The 17,182-nt window shown below is 36.4% G+C and overlaps 2 protein-coding genes across 4 annotated transcripts; both read right to left on the reverse strand.

The window, feature by feature from the left end:
* Positions 1 to 258: 258 nt before the first annotated feature.
* LOC141606068 (monogalactosyldiacylglycerol synthase 2, chloroplastic-like) lies at positions 259 to 4,192 on the reverse strand. Its single transcript, XM_074425061.1, has 8 exons — positions 3,592 to 4,192; positions 2,490 to 2,662; positions 1,938 to 2,099; positions 1,714 to 1,855; positions 1,392 to 1,616; positions 1,241 to 1,303; positions 1,037 to 1,111; positions 259 to 877 (listed from the first exon to the last, which is right to left on the reverse strand). Exons 1-8 carry the CDS (start codon positions 3,907 to 3,909, stop codon positions 617 to 619), a joined length of 1,419 nt encoding a protein of 472 aa, XP_074281162.1. The 5' UTR covers positions 3,910 to 4,192; the 3' UTR covers positions 259 to 616.
* Positions 4,193 to 7,182: 2,990 nt separating this feature from the next.
* Positions 7,183 to 15,049, reverse strand: LOC141606069 (uncharacterized). 3 transcript variants are annotated; one of them, XM_074425063.1, is made up of 2 exons: positions 13,715 to 15,049; positions 7,183 to 7,489 (listed from the first exon to the last, which is right to left on the reverse strand). In XM_074425063.1, the coding sequence occupies exon 1, from the start codon at positions 14,923 to 14,925 to the stop codon at positions 13,762 to 13,764; it is 1,164 nt and encodes a 387-aa protein (XP_074281164.1). In that variant the 5' UTR covers positions 14,926 to 15,049; the 3' UTR covers positions 7,183 to 7,489; positions 13,715 to 13,761. The 3 variants fall into 3 exon arrangements, 2 of the variants coding, with proteins under 2 accessions (XP_074281164.1, XP_074281165.1); XR_012526569.1 differs by lacking the exon at positions 7,183 to 7,489 and adding an exon at positions 8,212 to 9,294 and having other exon boundaries at positions 13,154 to 15,049; XM_074425064.1 differs by lacking the exon at positions 7,183 to 7,489 and adding an exon at positions 8,212 to 8,592.
* Between the last annotated feature and the right edge of the window lie 2,133 nt (positions 15,050 to 17,182).

Raw genomic sequence — 17,182 nt, forward strand, 5'->3', positions numbered from 1 at the left:
TGTACACATTTGTACTTGTCAACCACCACTTACGTTGCCATGATTTAGAAGCAATCTTAAGTAAACATTTAAGGAAAGCAACATTAAATTTTAGAAATATTGGCTACCTAATCCAAGAAAGAATCAGATTGTATAGAAAATACAAATTCTTGTATGATGAATTTGAACACTAACTTTTCTTTTTTTTATCAACCGTAAAAAGATGTAGCTACATAACGTATTTGTTAAGTTTATACCACGAGGTAGCTTAGTACAAGATTATAAAACATCACAAGACCTATATTATTTTTTGGTGTAACAAACAGTCAAGAAAATCAACAACGAATTTAAATCAAGCTTTAATTACAAAACAACCTCTTGTCTAATACCAAACCCAAATTAAAAAAAAAAAAAAAAAGAATAATATTAAATAATGATAATCGATCGGCGGGAAAATTACAGGGGTTGCCCCTGTGCCCTATCCCTGTCCTACTATAAGAACCTAAATTTCTTGAACCTTCTTAGAACATCAAAAAATGGTGTCCTGAAACTGAAGGGCTAATTAACAACAAATGCTAGGCTATACAATAGACATTACCTACCCAAAAAAGAAATCGAATTTGATACGAAAGTCCAATTAAATTAGACTAGTGAATGAAGATGTGAGCATGTAAGGTAAGTTAGCTAGCGGCCCTCGTTGAGCTGCTAGTTCATGGAGATCCCTTACAATCTCAAAAACTGCCTCGGGTTTTGCCAATTTAAGTGCATTTTCCGACAGTCTTTTGCGCTCGTCTTGTTTGGTGCTAAACCATTCCGAGACTATCTTGGCAGTCTCCTTAGGGCTTCGAGTAAAGACTCCTGCTCCATTATCGACCACATAGGGTACATTGCCTTTCTCCTGAGGTGGACACAAGAAAAGGGTTAAAACTTTGCTTTGAGGCTCAATTAGACGGGTCCAATTGTATATGGCTGCCTTTGGGTCCGGTCAGATCATTTCAGGTTAGGTCAGCTTTTCCATAATCATGATGAAGCGAAAATAAAACATGTGTTAACTCACTTGTCCAGGAATGTAGTCATTGAGGATGATTGGAAGCCCCCTGATCAACGCTTCTGCTATTGTGCCTGGTCCTGCCTGTTACATAAAAAAGAAAACCGTTCAATTAGATAATAGAAACTCTTGCTTGGAGATCGATATCATCTTACATAGCGCGTAAAGCGCAAGTAATCACACACAAGTCATTGAGGATAATAGAAATTTCACCTTTGTAATAATGCAATCACAAGTTCCCATCCATTTTTCCATCTGTTTCTCAAATCCTCGGACCTGCACTCATAATATTGTACAAATATTAGAATCCGAGTATCTGATGCATTTGAACTTTGAAGAAGTAATTGAATAGGCAATTAATTACCTTCACTGGGATTTTCCACTCCATGGATTCGAGAGTAGAAGCTAATGACTTATTACGACCACAAATGATGATTAATTGGCCAATGGGTTTCCCCAGCTCCTTATCGAATAATGATTCACCAAGAGCCAAGGCAGTCTTCTTTACGGGACCCATCCCTTCACCACCGCCCATTAGCAAAACTGCCGGTAAAACTGGATCCATCTCGAGCTCTACTCTCAAGTCATCCTGTAACAACACAACAACAACAATAAAGCATTAGTCCTGAAACACATTGCGGTCAGTTTACTAAACCGTCAAAAAAATAAAACCAAGTCGGGTTCACCTTTGAGAGAACTGCACGGGCAAAAGAGGGTCGAACTGGCAAACCAAAAACTTGGATTTGAGACTCTTCTAAGCCGTCTAAGGACGCTCTCTTTGCAACCTCGCCGGAAGGAACATAGCATCTATTGACACCAGGATGGAACCTGAAAATAGTATCTAAATGTAAGGAACTCCGTGTGAGACTCAACCAAACAAATTTCATTTTCGATGTAAGTGCCAATTTACCATGTTCGATGGCAGGAGTTGAGGTCAGTGATAACCGTCACAAAAATTACTTTCTTCTGAAGTCCTTGCCACTTTAGTACCCACAAAGGAATATGTTGCATAAGCGGATGAACGCTAATGATTATGTCCGGCTTGTATTCCATTAAACCAGCCTCGACTTCCCTTCATCCAATAAAAAGTTTTCGAATTGTTAATCATTTGCATTCCTGGCAATTAACTAATGTACCGACTAACATCCCTTTCCAAAAAGCACATGATATCATCAACATCCATGATTAGAATCATCAATCGTTTTTATTAAAGAAAAAGCGATTTACATAATGCATGATATAATAGTCACTAAAAGATTAGCCCAAATCAGATGCTCAAGATATTGAAATCTTCTTTAGAGCAACCGATGCCAAACATACGACAGATTCTAGGAATATAGTATTTAACAAGCGATAACCTTCCACTAAGAAGAATCTATCAAAACCAGTCTAATCGAACAAATGCCAAAACATGACAGATTGATACTTATTGTCTGACAGATTTAGCGGAAAGGCGACATACTTTGCATAGAAGGCGGCAATAGCAGCGAGATACATGGAGTGAATCCATTTCGGGGAAGTACTGTGAAATGCAACTTTCCAAAGCTGAACATGTTTCACCATGAATTTGTACTGTCCTTCCATATCATTCAATGGCCAGCCTGTGTACTCTTTCCATACATCCTTTATGATTATCTGGGTCCACAACGTGCAAACCATGAGACATTTTTAACCAGTTTCTTAATTAATACAGTAATTACTTCAAAGAAAGCTTCTATGTGACAACTATGGCTATCAAACAAACAAGGAAGGTTCAACTGCTAAACAATTACACAAGACAAAATTTACGCTTAGACGAAATGTCAAGAAATGCCTAAAGGGATGCAGTGGGGGCGGCCGTCTCCTAAACAACGAAAAAAATATGAAATTGTAACTTAGTTAGTACTTCTATTGCATTACTAACCAGTTTGGCGTGCAAACAAACTTTACAGCTAGAAAGATGAAATTTCGAAAAATAACTAAAGTGAAAGAGTGGCGGAGCAAGGGGGCTAACACGGCGGTCCCCTTTTTAAGGCGGAAAATATGATTTGTTACGTAAAATTTCAGACTTTTTTTAAGTTGCTTTTATTATTACCTAAACTTTTTTATCAATGTTTACCCCCACTAACTTCGAATCTTGGCTACGCCACAAAATAAAACAATGTGCAACTAGACATATGAAGTTTATTTACCAAGAAACCAAGATTTAATCTTTCAACTTAAGGTAAATAGATTAAATAATCATATAAAACTACTATAATTACTCTTTAAATCATCTTAAAACAAATGCTTACACAAATTTAACTTTTTTATTTCCAGTTCCACAGAAATTTAACATAAATGAAAGAATACAAAAAGACAAAAGAAAGTGTCAGCTAAAAAAACTAAGTCAAAAGCATGAAAAACCTGAAAAAAAAAAACATGAACATCAATCAACGAGAGAGTCTCTTGTAAGGCGGTTTTACATTAATTTTGCAAAACCGCCTTCTAACTACCAAAAAAGCACATACAATGTAATTACGAACAAAAGGGGTAAAACCGTCTTACACGAGTATTCGTCATGAAAACAGAAAAAGAAAACTCACATTATATTCATCACCAAATTCCAGAATGAAAGCATCTCGAATGGCTTCAGCAGAAGCTCTATGACCACCACCAGTATCACTCATTAAAATTAACACATTCTTAGTTCTTTCAGCACCAAGTTGTACCATCTCCATGGTATCATCATCATCATCATCAACCATTATATCATCATAAACCAATGATGATGATGATGTTAAAGATGATGGTGGAAATGATGAACATCTTTTATTATTATTTGAAGGATAATAGTAACTTCCAACTCTTGAAAAAACAGAGCTTAATGATGACCTTTTTGGACCAATTGTTGACATTACCATATTATGGTAATTACTAATTACCCACAATTTATTTTCACTAATTTTGATCAAAGATTGAATCTTTGATGAAAAAAAGCATCAAAAAATTGAAATTTTGGGAAATTATAAAAGGGAATGAAACTAAAATTTGATGGGTAATTTAAGAAATTGGAAAAGAATTGGTCTTTATAAATTTGAAATAATTAAATTGATTAAATCAAATTAAATTAAAATTAAAATTAAAATTGCCTTAGAATTGGGACAAGAAAGCGAGATTTATTGAGAGAGTTTTTTGGGGATGCTTGGAATTATGCGAGGCATTTTTTCAATTTTTATAAGGGAGATGCAAAGTTGTATGAATGGAATTCGAATGTTCTTATATGAAGATCCGAATCTTCTTATTGGCTCAAGTGCTCAACCAACATGAGTCCAATCAAGTGTAAAATTGCTTTGCAATTTGCGTTGGCTTACTTTAAAATATGATGATGATGATGATTGTTATGGGAATAGTGGGGTTGTATTTGTATATGATTTAATGGTTGGGACGGAATCAGGATTGAAATAAATGTAGGTTAAGTTTTACTAATGTTACTAGTTTTAAACCAGTGTAAAAAATATACGGGTCGTATTGTCGTGGTAGCAGGCGCCACCATTGGATACAAGAGTTAAATAGTTTAGAATTTAAAATGTGTATTCACTATGCTAAATATTTTATTTATGATATACATCCCCCTACTACTAAGAGAATAAAACTTCTCTTAGTTTTCCCTCCAAAAAGCATCTAACTAAATATGGTAATAAATAAAATTTTCTTTCATTACATCAATGAATATATTCTTATAAATAAACTCTAATTTTTAAAAAAAATCATAATTATGATTTTTTCATTAAAATAAAATAAAATTGATATTAAATTATAAAGTATAAGTTGCTAAATTTTTCAGTAATGCAATAATTATTACTGTAGAGAATAACATGACACATGTTTACTATTAACTTCGTGATAAAAAAAATTCATTAAAAAAAATTCACAACTTAAATAATTTTTTTTATTAGTTTTCCATTTCAATTTCTTTTGTTTCATATCAAAATACAATAGGAATAGAGTGAACTTATAAACATTAATGAGGTGCAAATTGTAAAAATATAAATCCTTCTATATACTAAGAGAATACAACTTCTCTAAAGTTTTCTCTCCAAAGTGCTCAAACTTGTATATGGAAACAAATTAGATTTTCATTTATTAAACTAATTTTCCATTTAAAATAATTAATACATAAAAACTGTATCTCCTATTATTAACTTCGTGACGAAAATTTTTCTTTTAAAAAAATTTGATGTAATTAAAATATTTTCATAAAAAACACAATTTATGGAATTATTCAGTTATTTTGATAAATTTTAATATTAGCTATTTTTTATAAAAATTCGCGAGATATAAATCTAAAATTTATAACTAATACACTAAAAATTAAAAGGCCTAAATTTACTGCGCATTTGCGCGGGATCTACACTAATTACTTTTTATGAACCTATGGTGGTGAAAGTAATTGGCGTATGCTCACATATAATGAAAAAAAATACCTATTTGTCAAGATTACACAAGTATTTGAATACATGCTTCCACATGAAAGACTTGGGACAACTCAAATATTTTCTCGGTCTTGAAATAGCTCGCAACGACTCTGGAATTTTTATTTCTCAACGAAAATATGCCCTCGATATTCTTACCGAATCCGGCTTACTTGGGTCAAAACCAGCGCACATTCCCATGGAACCCAACCATCACTTGGGTCTATCAAAAGCCGAACTCATGAAAGACCCACAACCTTATCGACGTCTAGTGGGACGACTAGTCTACCTTACAATTACTCGGCCTGAACTCATTTATTCGATCCATATTCTCGCACAATTTATGCATGCTCCCACCACGGATCACTGGAACGCAACCCTACAGGTTGTTCGTTACTTTAAAAACTGCCTGGGACAAGGTATTCTACTACGGTCTGATGCTCACCTTTCACTACAAGCATATTGCGATGCCGCTTACGCTTCTTGCCCCACCAGCCGTCGCTCCTTAAGTGCCTATCTTATATTCCTGGGTAGCTCACCAATATCCTGGAAAACAAAGAAACAACACACAGTGTCACGATCTTCCGCCGAAGCCGAATATAGAGCAATTGCATACACGACATGTGAACTTAAGTAGCTCAAGGAACTACTCTCGTTCCTCGGTGTCCATCACACTCAACCAATAAAACTCATGTGTGATAACAAGTCAGCTCTTTACATTGCTCGCAATCCAGTCTTTCACGAACGCACCAAACATATCGAAGTGGATTGTCATTTTATTCGTGACGAGATACAAAAAGGCGTCCTCTCTCTGAGCTATGTTCATACGAAGCAACAACTCGCAGATATATTTACTAAAGCTCTCGAAAGCATCCCCTTTGACGACTTACTTTCTAAGTTGGGCGTCTCCGACCTCCACGCTCGAACTTGAGGGGGGCTAATAAACTCACCCAATCTTCACGGCTCAAAGAGCCGTTGCAAAGGAGCCTTGGCATATCTTTCAAGATCAAGGCAACAATCCCGACTTTCCTATTGTAAATATTTTATAGTTGTTGCTTTATTTTCTTCCGCAAATAGCTTGCAATTCTTTGTACAATACACATAATCAATAACACGATTATTCAATCTTTCCCATATGATTATCTTATACTCCCTCCTATTCTACATAAACTTTCTTCTTTCCTTTTTCATCTATTCACAATAACTTCTATATTTCCTTACTTAGTAAAGTTTTATACTTATTTTAATCACTTTACCCCACAACAATACCCCACCTCACCCCATAACAATACTTATTTTAATCAACTTACCCCACAACAATACTTATTTTAATCACCCATCCACAATAATACCCCACAATACATTCCCTCTCTCCAATTACCAAACCCCACTACAACTTTACCTTATTTTAATCCATCTCCTTAATTCTAGTGCCCCCATAAATAGGGAGGTTTATGTAGAATAGGAGGGAGTATGAATTATATATGTTGTACTTCGTATATCTCGTATTTGCGTGTTGTCATTTACAATATTGAAGTATTATATGCGTACAAGTATATTTTGATACTGATCAAGCATTCAAGCAATGAATATTTTTAATCCGATTTTACTCATAAGATCGCTGCATAATCGATCATCAATTAATTAATCAATTAATCATGTGCTCACTGTCTATGTTAGAATTTCTCATGTTATATAGTGCTATACATTTATTGCCTCCTGTTTGAGATTATAAAGTCAATCAATTCTTAAATTCTCCATTGGACATGCACATGTACAAATCAAATTCACTCATTAGAGATTATATGATCATAAGGGAGTTTGATCATAAGATAGTTGTCCATTTGTGAAATCCAAAAAATGAGCATTATTGCGCACAATTTTGATTTGAAAATATAAATTGTTCGGAAAAAAAAAAAAAAAAAAAAAAAAAAAAAAAAAAAAAAAAAGTTACTTAGAAATGAGGGAGCGCCTTTGCTTCGTCCTTGCACCTTGTCACTAAGGGCCTTCATTGCCACGATTCCCACACCTGTTAAATCCAAAAGCCATACTGTTTCAGTTTCACAATACTCTTAGATGTTACAGATTATGCTAGTAGGAAATAGGAAATAGGAAATATGCTAGCATGCATCAGATACAGAGATTTAACCGTTACTTAGAAATCAGCAGGTCAAAGCTCGGCAAAAGACGGACTAATTAAGATTGCTAAATGTACTGATGCGAGCATCTCCTAAAATGCTCTTTGTTAGACTCTTGCAGGCTCGAGAATATCAGTCTCAGCCACGGCTAGGGATGTAAAACGAACTCACCCGCGGCTCAACAAGCCCTTGAAATCTGTTTGGGCAAAGCTCCGCTTGAGCTCGTGAAACTGATCTTGAACTCAAGCCCAGGAAGATCAACAAGGCTCACATGAGGAGAACTTTATACAATAGGGCTTATTGATTAAAATGAAGAAACAGTATGTTTTCACAAATTAAACTTGAAAAATTAAATAAATAAAATTAACAAATTGAACCAAGCTTAGCCCAATCATCATTTTTTTAGGCTTTGTGAACCTTGAGCCGATTACAAGCCCAAGCCTAAATTTATGAGCGGGTTAGGTCACATTCGTAGCAATGGCTGGACGCCTGGACCTTGGAACATTTTTTTTTTTGGGGGGGGGGGGGGGTCGTTACTCCTCATCGATTGTTATCTGAACTGGCCAATTAGACACTCCAATTAGAGAATATAGATACTCATCAGACGCTCCTGATATGTCCTAAATCAACTATATAATGTAGGATCCAAACTGAAATTCCTGCCGTTTTGTCCTTCATTCCTCATTCTTAAGAGTAAGTTAAACTATATAAAGAAAGCATTCAAATCTACAGATAACATCCCTCGGGATTAAATCATATAAAATGAACATCTCTTCACTTATCTAGGGTAAATGTCCTGAATCCTTCAGTACTGCTTGATGGCCGACGGTTTATAACAAGTTGATACAATCCCCCACTTTGGTTTTAAATACCCAAGAACGTTTCTTCAGCTTCCATCGTTAGTGTCTCTTTAACAAGCTTCGCCATTTATAGTCTCCACCCATCCCATACACACCATTGACGAGCTGGCAAGCAAGCTACAACTACCTCACTCCTTCAATTCAAACAGCAATAAGAAAGAGTTTGGCAACTAAAGTTTCATTTTAAATCATTGATTAGAAGTTGGAAAATTGAAAATATGAATTTTAAATAAAAACATCTTTGTTTGGGAAAACGTCACATTTGTAAATCTAGTTTTTGGAATCCAAACTCATTGTTTGGGAAGACAAATAATTTCGAATTCCAAATTTGTATCAACTGAAGTATCAAATAAATAGTTCATATCACTGAATAAGTAATTTAAAATATAAATGAATAACCCTAGCTCTAAAATAAACGAAAATTTCTCAGTAACTTTTATAATAAAATTCAAGTTTACATCATCATACTGTACTATTTTCGAGCTCAAAGAAATAAATTCCCGGTAACAAAAATGAACACTAAGAAAAAAGTTGGAAGAAAAACCAGAAAAATACTACTCCCAAATTATGTTATCAGTTTGATGGATGAGTGGAGTCTTGGTTCTTTAGGAACTTTACATAATTCAAATCAGCTAATCGATCGAAGAAACCCCAATTTTATTTTTCTAAGAACCCTAGTAATTTGACCTTTGCATAAATTGATTCTTCCAATTCAAATGGGAAAATAGAGTGAAAACTTCACTCGTGCTAGGATATACAGCAAAGTAAAAATAAAGAGAGAAAATTTTGTGTGAAGAGAGAGGTGGCCAGAGGACGAAAGATTTGGGAATGACAACCTCTGTTAGCACAATATTCGATCAATCAAATATCCGAATATTGTGATATGTTCATTATCCTAGTTTCCTTTGTATTAGGATGCAGTTAGAAATTATTTAGGAATTTTGTTATTTGTTTCCTAGTTTCGTGCCTCATATAATTGTATAAATTGAGAGCTTGATTAATCACAAGACACATTCACACAAATACTTCTTCTCCTCTTAAACGTTTCTTACTTCATGGTATCATGAGCAGGTTGATCTTGCGACACAAAATTCATTCTTTTCTTTCTCTTCTTTCCCTTGACTGATCACCATGATACGTCTCAATGGTAAGACTATTTTGACTTGGATCGTTGACACAGGTGCCTCGACCCACGTATGTTGTGACGATCGACTTTTTGATTCTCTCCATTCTATTCGACCCATTAATATTGGGCTACCCAATGGAGCAAGTCTCGTTGCTAGTGAGGCAGGGACGATTACGTTAAATGACAACTTGTCCTTGTCTAATGTTTTGTTCGTTCCAAAATTTCATTGCAATTTATTATCAGTATCCCAACTATTGTCGTCGCAGCAAGTGAGTATACAGTTTACTAATTTTCAATGTGTGATACAGGACCGTGCTTTGGCGACGATTGGGGTGGGTGAACTCTCGGAAGGGCTCTTTTACCTGACAATGAAGGAACCGAAGCGTGTTAATGTCGTGACTAAGAGTGCAAAGTCGAATGTTGAGTTATGGCATCAACGGATGGGTCATCCTTCAACTCGGGCAATGGAGTACCTCCCTGATTTCTCTAGTTTCTCTCGTAATATTTCTATTGATTCGTGTGACATTTGTTTTCGTGCTAAGCAAACTCGAACGTCTTTTCCTTTGAGTGATAATAAAGCCGAACAATTATTTGATTTGATACATTGTGATGTTTGGGGGCCATATCAACCCAATCAAGCTTGTGGTTCTCGTTATTTTTTATCAATTGTTGATGACTTTTCGAGATGTTTATGGGTTTATTTAATGAAAACCAAAGATGAAGTGCCTAGGCTTATGCGTGATTTTTTCTCGCTTATTAGTCGGCAATTTAATGGTAGTGTTAAAATTGTTCGGAGCGATAACGGAACTGAATTTCGTGGTCTTCTTCCATATTTTCGGGACAATGGGATAATTCATCAAACTTCTATGGTTAAAACACCGCAACAAAACGCTAGAGTAGAACGTAAACACAGGCATATATTGAATGTTGCACGTGCTTTACGTTTTCAAAGTTCTTTACCTATTGAGTTTTGGGGCGAATGTGTTTTGACGGCTGCTTATTTGATAAATCGTACTCCTACCCGTATTTTGGAAAATAAAACCCCTTTTGAACTCCTTTTCCGCCGAGCACCTGATTTGAGTTTGATCCGTGTGTTTGGTTGTTTGTGTTACGCTAAAAATTTGCAACCTCGTGATAAGTTTGACTCTCGTTCTCGTCGTTGCGTTTTTCTTGGCTATCCATTTGGGAAGAAAGGATGGCATTTATTTGACATTGAGGCAGGGGTATACTTTCAGTCTAGGGATGTTACTTTTGTCGAAAATACTTTTCCATATGCTGAGGATATCGACTCTGTTCTGGGCTCGAACTCTGTTCCCGAGGATGATTCCACTTCCGCTGCTGATCCGGTAGTCACTTCCTCCAATCCTGGTGTTGCGGGGGAGGCTGTCAATGACAGGGGGGGTTCGAATGGTGTTGATATTCCAGGTACGAATGCTGAGGGTAGTGAACGGCCTGCTGATACGCCTGGTAATAACACGGTTGAGGCTGATTCGGGCATTGCTCGTGGTGACGGTGATGGTAATATTATTCTCACAGATAATATTGACATTGTTGAAAATGTGGATGACAGTGCTGGTGTGGAAGATATGGGTCGTGGTAAGAGAACAAAATTTGATAATGTTCGTAATAGAGACTATATTGCTTGGGACAAAATCAATGAAATAATTAACACGACTTTGGTTCCTTCACAACAGTCACCCACGCCTAATCCCGTCACAGGTACTCCTTATCCCATTGCTAATTATGTACATTGTAATAATTTTTCGCCTGCCCATCAATTATTTCTTGCAGCCCTTTCTAGCGAAACGGAACCTACTTCGTTTAAAGAAGCCATTCGTCATCCTAAATGGAAAAAGGCTATGGAAGAAGAAATTGACGCACTAGAAGCTAATAATACGTGGTCAGTTGTTGACTTACCACCTGATAAGAAGGCTATCGGTTCTATGTGGGTCTATAAAATAAAGCATAAATCTGATGGGTCGGTTGAACGTTATAAGGCGAGACTAGTGGTATTCGGGAATCATCAAGTGGAGGGGATTGATTTTGTGGAAACGTTTGCCCCTACAGTCAAAATGGTTACGGTACGCACTTTTCTTACTCTCGCTGCTATTAATAATTGGGAGTTACATCAAATGGATGTACAAAATGCCTTTCTTCATGGTGATCTTTCCGAGGAGGTTTACATGCGACTTCCACCGGGTTTTGGTCACGGATTGCAGGGCAAAGTTTGTCGTCTTCATAAATCTTTGTACGGACTTCGTCAGTCTCCTCGATGTTGGTATGCCAAACTCGCCACTGCTTTGAAAAATTATGGTTTTTCTTATAGTCCTTCCGATCATTCTTTGTTTCTTTACCGCAATGGTAATGTTGTTATTAATATACTCATTTACGTTGATGATTTGGTGATTGCGGGAAATGATCATGGTGCTATTGTCGATTTTAAGGCCTATTTAAATACGTGTTTCCGCATGAAGGACTTAGGAAAACTCAAATATTTCTTGGGGCTTGAGGTCGCTCGTCATTCTAGTGGTATATTTCTTTGTCAAAGAAAATACACCTTGGATTTATTGTCTGAATCAGGCCTCCTGGGTTCGAAACCCTCGTCTGTCCCCATGGAAGAGAACCATCAGCTCGCCCTCTCGAAGACACCAGTGTTCGCTGATCCTTCCAAGTATCGTCGTCTCGTGGGTAAGTTGATTTATTTAACGCTTACTCGCCCCGAGCTTAGTTATCTGTTCACATTCTTTCACAATTTATGCAAACACCATCACAAGCTCATTGGGATGCTCTTGTTCGAGTAGTTCGGTATTTAAAAACGAATCCGGGGCAAGGGATTTTATTGCGTGCTAATGCACCATTGGTGTTAGAGGCTTATTGCGATTCGGACTACGGTGCTTGTCCACTTACTCGACGGTCTCTCACAGCCTATTTCGTTTTTCTCGGAGGTTCGCCTATCTCTTGGAAAACAAAGAAGCAAGCTACCGTTTCTAAGTCTTCGGCAGAGGCCGAATATCGTGCCATGGCTTCCGCTACTTGTGAGATTCTTTGGTTAAAAGGCTTGCTTAGAAGTTTTGGCATTGATCATTCTTCGGCCGTTTCATTACAGTGTGATAGTCAAGCAGCTCTACATATTGCTAATAATCCGGTCTTTCATGAACGGACGAAACATATAGAGATTGATTGTCATTTTGTTCGTGACGAAATTTTACGTGGCACCATTTTACCATCTTATGTCAACACGACTACACAACTGGCGGATATTCTCACTAAGGCTCTTGGTCGTTCTCAATTTCACAAACTCTTAAGCAAGTTGGGCATCTCGAACCTCCATGCTCCAACTTGAGGGGGGGTGTTAGCACAATATTCGATCAATCAAATATCCGAATATTGTGATATGTTCATTATCCTAGTTTCCTTTGTATTAGGATGCAGTTAGAAATTATTTAGGAATTTTGTTATTTGTTTCCTAGTTTCGTGCCTCATATAATTGTATAAATTGAGAGCTTGATTAATCACAAGACACATTCACACAAATACTTCTTCTCCTCTTAAACGTTTCTTACTTCAACCTCACAGGTGGTATTTGAATATATGCTCCAAAAAATTTATTCAAATTCCTAATGATTTGATAGAAATTCAAATCCAAATATTTTCAGTTTGCCAAACAAGAAACTAGAGCCAAATCTGAATTTGCAAATCATTATAAAATCTCCACGTTCGAAAATCGCGAACCAGAGTAAACAACCAAGAACATAAGAACATAAGTAAGAGAGATCATAGTTATACTCGAATTCATATGCTAATACTTTAACAAAGAAGTCAATTCGTAGAAGATGAAGTATAGAACTTGGAAGACAAGCACACAACATGAACAGGAAGTCAGGTAATTCCTAAAGAACCAGAATCGAAGACCGCAACCTGAGGCACTCTGGCTTCCAATTTTTCTATACTATTAACAAAACAATGACCATGACAACGTGAAGAGTGCACACCGTAGAAAATACACCATGAGGAATGTTGTATCAATCATATGTCAAGCATACAATGTCATTAACCAAATACAGCTATAAAACACATTTGACAATTTTTTTCAGTGCAGCTTAAGAAAGAGAGAAAAAAGTAGGACCAACCTTTGCTACTTTGGTAAACATAACTATAGAGTTGGCTACGAGAGGGCTTAGCATCGCCTCGAAATGGTGTCAATGTTGGAACAACCTTTGTTACTTTGATAAAGTTCAAGAAGGCCTGGTGCATCCTCCTTAAAAGGTTCAATAAGTATCTTTAAGAATTCCTTCTCAGTTTTAACGGCGGCAGTATGGAAGTTGTAATCTAACAAACCCTTCTCCTTCAAAACCAATAACACCCGATGCCTAGGCGTCAGTCGCTCCTCGAGGCTTAAAGACAACAAAGGAGCATGTGTAGCTAAGAAATCGGGCTTGTAACCCAGCTCAGTCATCAAAAAACCCAACTTTTTCCTAATATTTTCTTCAGATAGTAGAAAAGTAGGAGGACTTCTCCTCATTAATTCAGAAACATCATATTCAGTCCATCCAAAGCTTTTGAGCACCTGACATTTTGATTCTATTACCTTCTTACTAGAAGTACACAACAAACGTATGCCGTATCTAAACATCCCAGATTTTCGAGGAATCCCTAATTCCTTTTCAACCCTAACCACTATATTTTGGAAAGACTCGGTATTCTTCAAATAAATTCCGGGAAACCGAAGAAGGTCATTCCGAATATCCTTAATATCAACACCATACTCCTTATTCAACAATGCAATATTTGAATTAAGATTTGCCAAAGTAGATGGTCCGATTAATAAATGGGTTTTTCTGAAAAAAGTCGTTAGATTGTCAGTATTGCCCAGAATTGCCTTGAGATGAGGGATAATAGGATCCATATGTCTTGATACAATTAATGGGCTCGACGAAATAACGGAAACTAAATCAGACTCAGAAAAACCATGATCTTGGAAAAGTTGAAATTTGGGTTTTAGGGTTTGATCAACATTAGCAGATAAGATTTTAGGGTAAGAATATACAGCCTTTCTGATATGGGTATCATCAAAACCATGTTGTTTTAAGAAATGAATAACAGCATTAGCATTAATAGAGAATTTGGAAAAGTTACCATACTCGTAAGGAAGCTTGGTAAAAATGGAGTGAACTTGTTGATTAGAGAAACCCAGATGATCAACTAAATAATTGATGTAAGATTGATTTGGAGATTTAGGGATTTGATTAGAGGATTTAGTTGAATAGTGAAGAAGAGGTTGAAGATTATGCAAATAATATTCAACAACTTGAACACTGTATTTGCAACGGATACTCGGCATCTTGCTTGCTTGCTTGCTTGGTATTCAACTAATGAGTAAAGAAATGGAGTGAGCCTGTGTCTTGTGAGGCTGTGAGTATGTGACGATTTTTGTTTTCGGGCTTGAAATCACTTACGGACTATACGAGTGTCGTAGTTGATAGGACATAGCAAACAAATCCGATATGATACCAAAGCCTTTGAGTTCGACAAATTACTAAATAAGGCCGACAATACGTAATGAACTTCCTATTTCCGTCTTTTTTTTGCATAAAAATAGTTTTCATCTTTCATACTTCCTCTTATTCTATACTTCCTACGTTTTATTTGTTTCTTTACGTTTGTTTTTTGCACAAAGATTAAGAAAATAGAAGCGAGTGGGGTATGTAATGCTTTTATATGTTGGATTACCATTATATCCTCATGTGTGTGGACCTCATACATTTTAGAAGGATATGATGATCATTTAATAGGTAAAGTTATGTACATATAAGGAAATGTAAAGAATCAATTGGAATGTGGACTAAAAAGGAATACGTAAAGAAACAAATGGAACTCAGGAAGTATTTTCTTCCATATTTCCTAAAACGGTTATTCAGGTTTTCTTCATTTTTCTTATTTTAGAAACTTTTACTCTTATTTTATTTATCCTTCTCTCCTATCCCCAAACCCCACCAACCCTTTTACTCCTATTTTATTCATTCTCTTAATGTTTGTGACCCACAATTCCTTATTTAACTCATAATTATTCATCCGTCTCTCATATCTCCGAACCACACTCAACTATTTTACTCTTATTTTATTCCTCTCCTTAATACCCGTGTCCAGAAACAATGTGAAGAAAATATGAAATTGGAGCGAGTATATCGTAAAATAATAATAATAATTAAATATTATTAGCTACAATTACCGGAACTAATAGTTAAATATACGTAATTTACATTATTAAATATCGTTTTTCAGTAACTAACGTAATTTTTTTTTTTTATAAAAAAGTTAGTCTTTCCTATGTTGTAAAATAATAATTAGATATTACTTATTAACGGAATTAATAAATAAATATACGTAATTTACATTAAATTAAATATCGTTATTAATAGTTAAATATATGTAATTTCCTTTATTTTGGTCTTTTGATTATATTATATATCGGTTTAACTAATTAACATTTATTTTATTTTGTTATTAGATGGCCGGTAAAGGGAAGGGGCTTTTTAAGGGTTGTCGAGTTGATAATCGAGATGTTACAACATCCGCACGGAGTTGGAAGAGGATCCGGATTCAAAGTGAGTTAGCACTGTTGGCTTCAGAGGGCGGTTTCTGCTCGTGGCATGAGGATGACTTGGAGGTCGAGGAGGAGGTTGAGTGAGTGTGTGACGAGGAGGTTCTTGAGCGAGCTAGTGAGGAGGAGGTTGAGCGAGTGAGTAGGGAGTTCCCTGCTTATTTTGCGTCCCGCATTAAGATTAGACGGACGGAGAAGGGACGTTGGCAACGGTTGTCGGAAGAGTGTTCTAATAGTGTCGTGGCCCCGAAGAAAAAGAAGTCGAACAAGGACACCTTTTGGATTATTATTTCCGATCGTGTACATAGTGGACCATTGGTTCCCTGTGTGATTCCTAGATTTAGGGGTCACATTGCCGACACCTTGTGGTCGGATCCTACTGATGTTGGTCGACCGGTGTTGACGCGTTAGCACCGATACAGTAAGATGAAATGGTTGAGTAAATGGGTGCTACCTTTGGGGGTTCAGTCTATTTTTGGCATTAGTGGTCTTTCGCACCTTCGAGGGTGCATAGGTGAGCATTTGAACATACCCCTTATTTCTGCTTTCATTGAGAGGTGACAGTCGAACACCAACACTTTTTATGTGTCATTTGGAGAGATTACCTTACTCCTTCACGATGTAAAGTAATCATTGTGTAGGGTCGACTTGTACTTCAACAATCTTTCAACTTGAATGACAATTACACCACTGGAAAGATGTGTTATCTCTGATTAACGTATGTTCCCATCCATATTTTTGGGACGTCTTCCACCTTTACGACATACAAAGTAATCCACACGAAACTCCGTGTTACGATACCCCGTCTCTGGTTGCCGAGTCTTTTAATACCGAAGCCGAGATTAAGTGTGGTCTGATATACTCAATTAAAGCCTTATTTACTTGAAGTGAATTTTTTGTTGGTAATAAAATATTCCGAGTAATCAACACCGTCGCTACGGAGATTCTCGTGGTAATCCTACACGAAGTTTGAAACGTATTAGAGTAATGGAATTTG

The sequence above is a fragment of the Silene latifolia genome, chromosome 10, assembly GCF_048544455.1.
Source record: "Silene latifolia isolate original U9 population chromosome 10, ASM4854445v1, whole genome shotgun sequence".
NCBI lineage: Eukaryota > Viridiplantae > Streptophyta > Magnoliopsida > Caryophyllales > Caryophyllaceae > Silene > Silene latifolia.

Excerpts from the sequence above, each read along its gene's own strand:
- LOC141606068 (XM_074425061.1), bottom strand. The coding sequence starts at position 3,909 with ATGGTAATGTCAACAATTGGTCCAAAAAGGTCATCATTAAGCTCTGTT. Across the intron at positions 1,617-1,713 it reads CCCGTGCAGTTCTCTCAAAG|GATGACTTGAGAGTAGAGCT; the intron begins GTGAACCCGACT and ends GTGTTGTTACAG. Across the intron at positions 878-1,036 it reads ATGACTACATTCCTGGACAA|GAGAAAGGCAATGTACCCTA; the intron begins GTGAGTTAACAC and ends TGTCCACCTCAG.
- LOC141606069 (XM_074425063.1), bottom strand. The coding sequence starts at position 14,925 with ATGCCGAGTATCCGTTGCAAATACAGTGTTCAAGTTGTTGAATATTAT.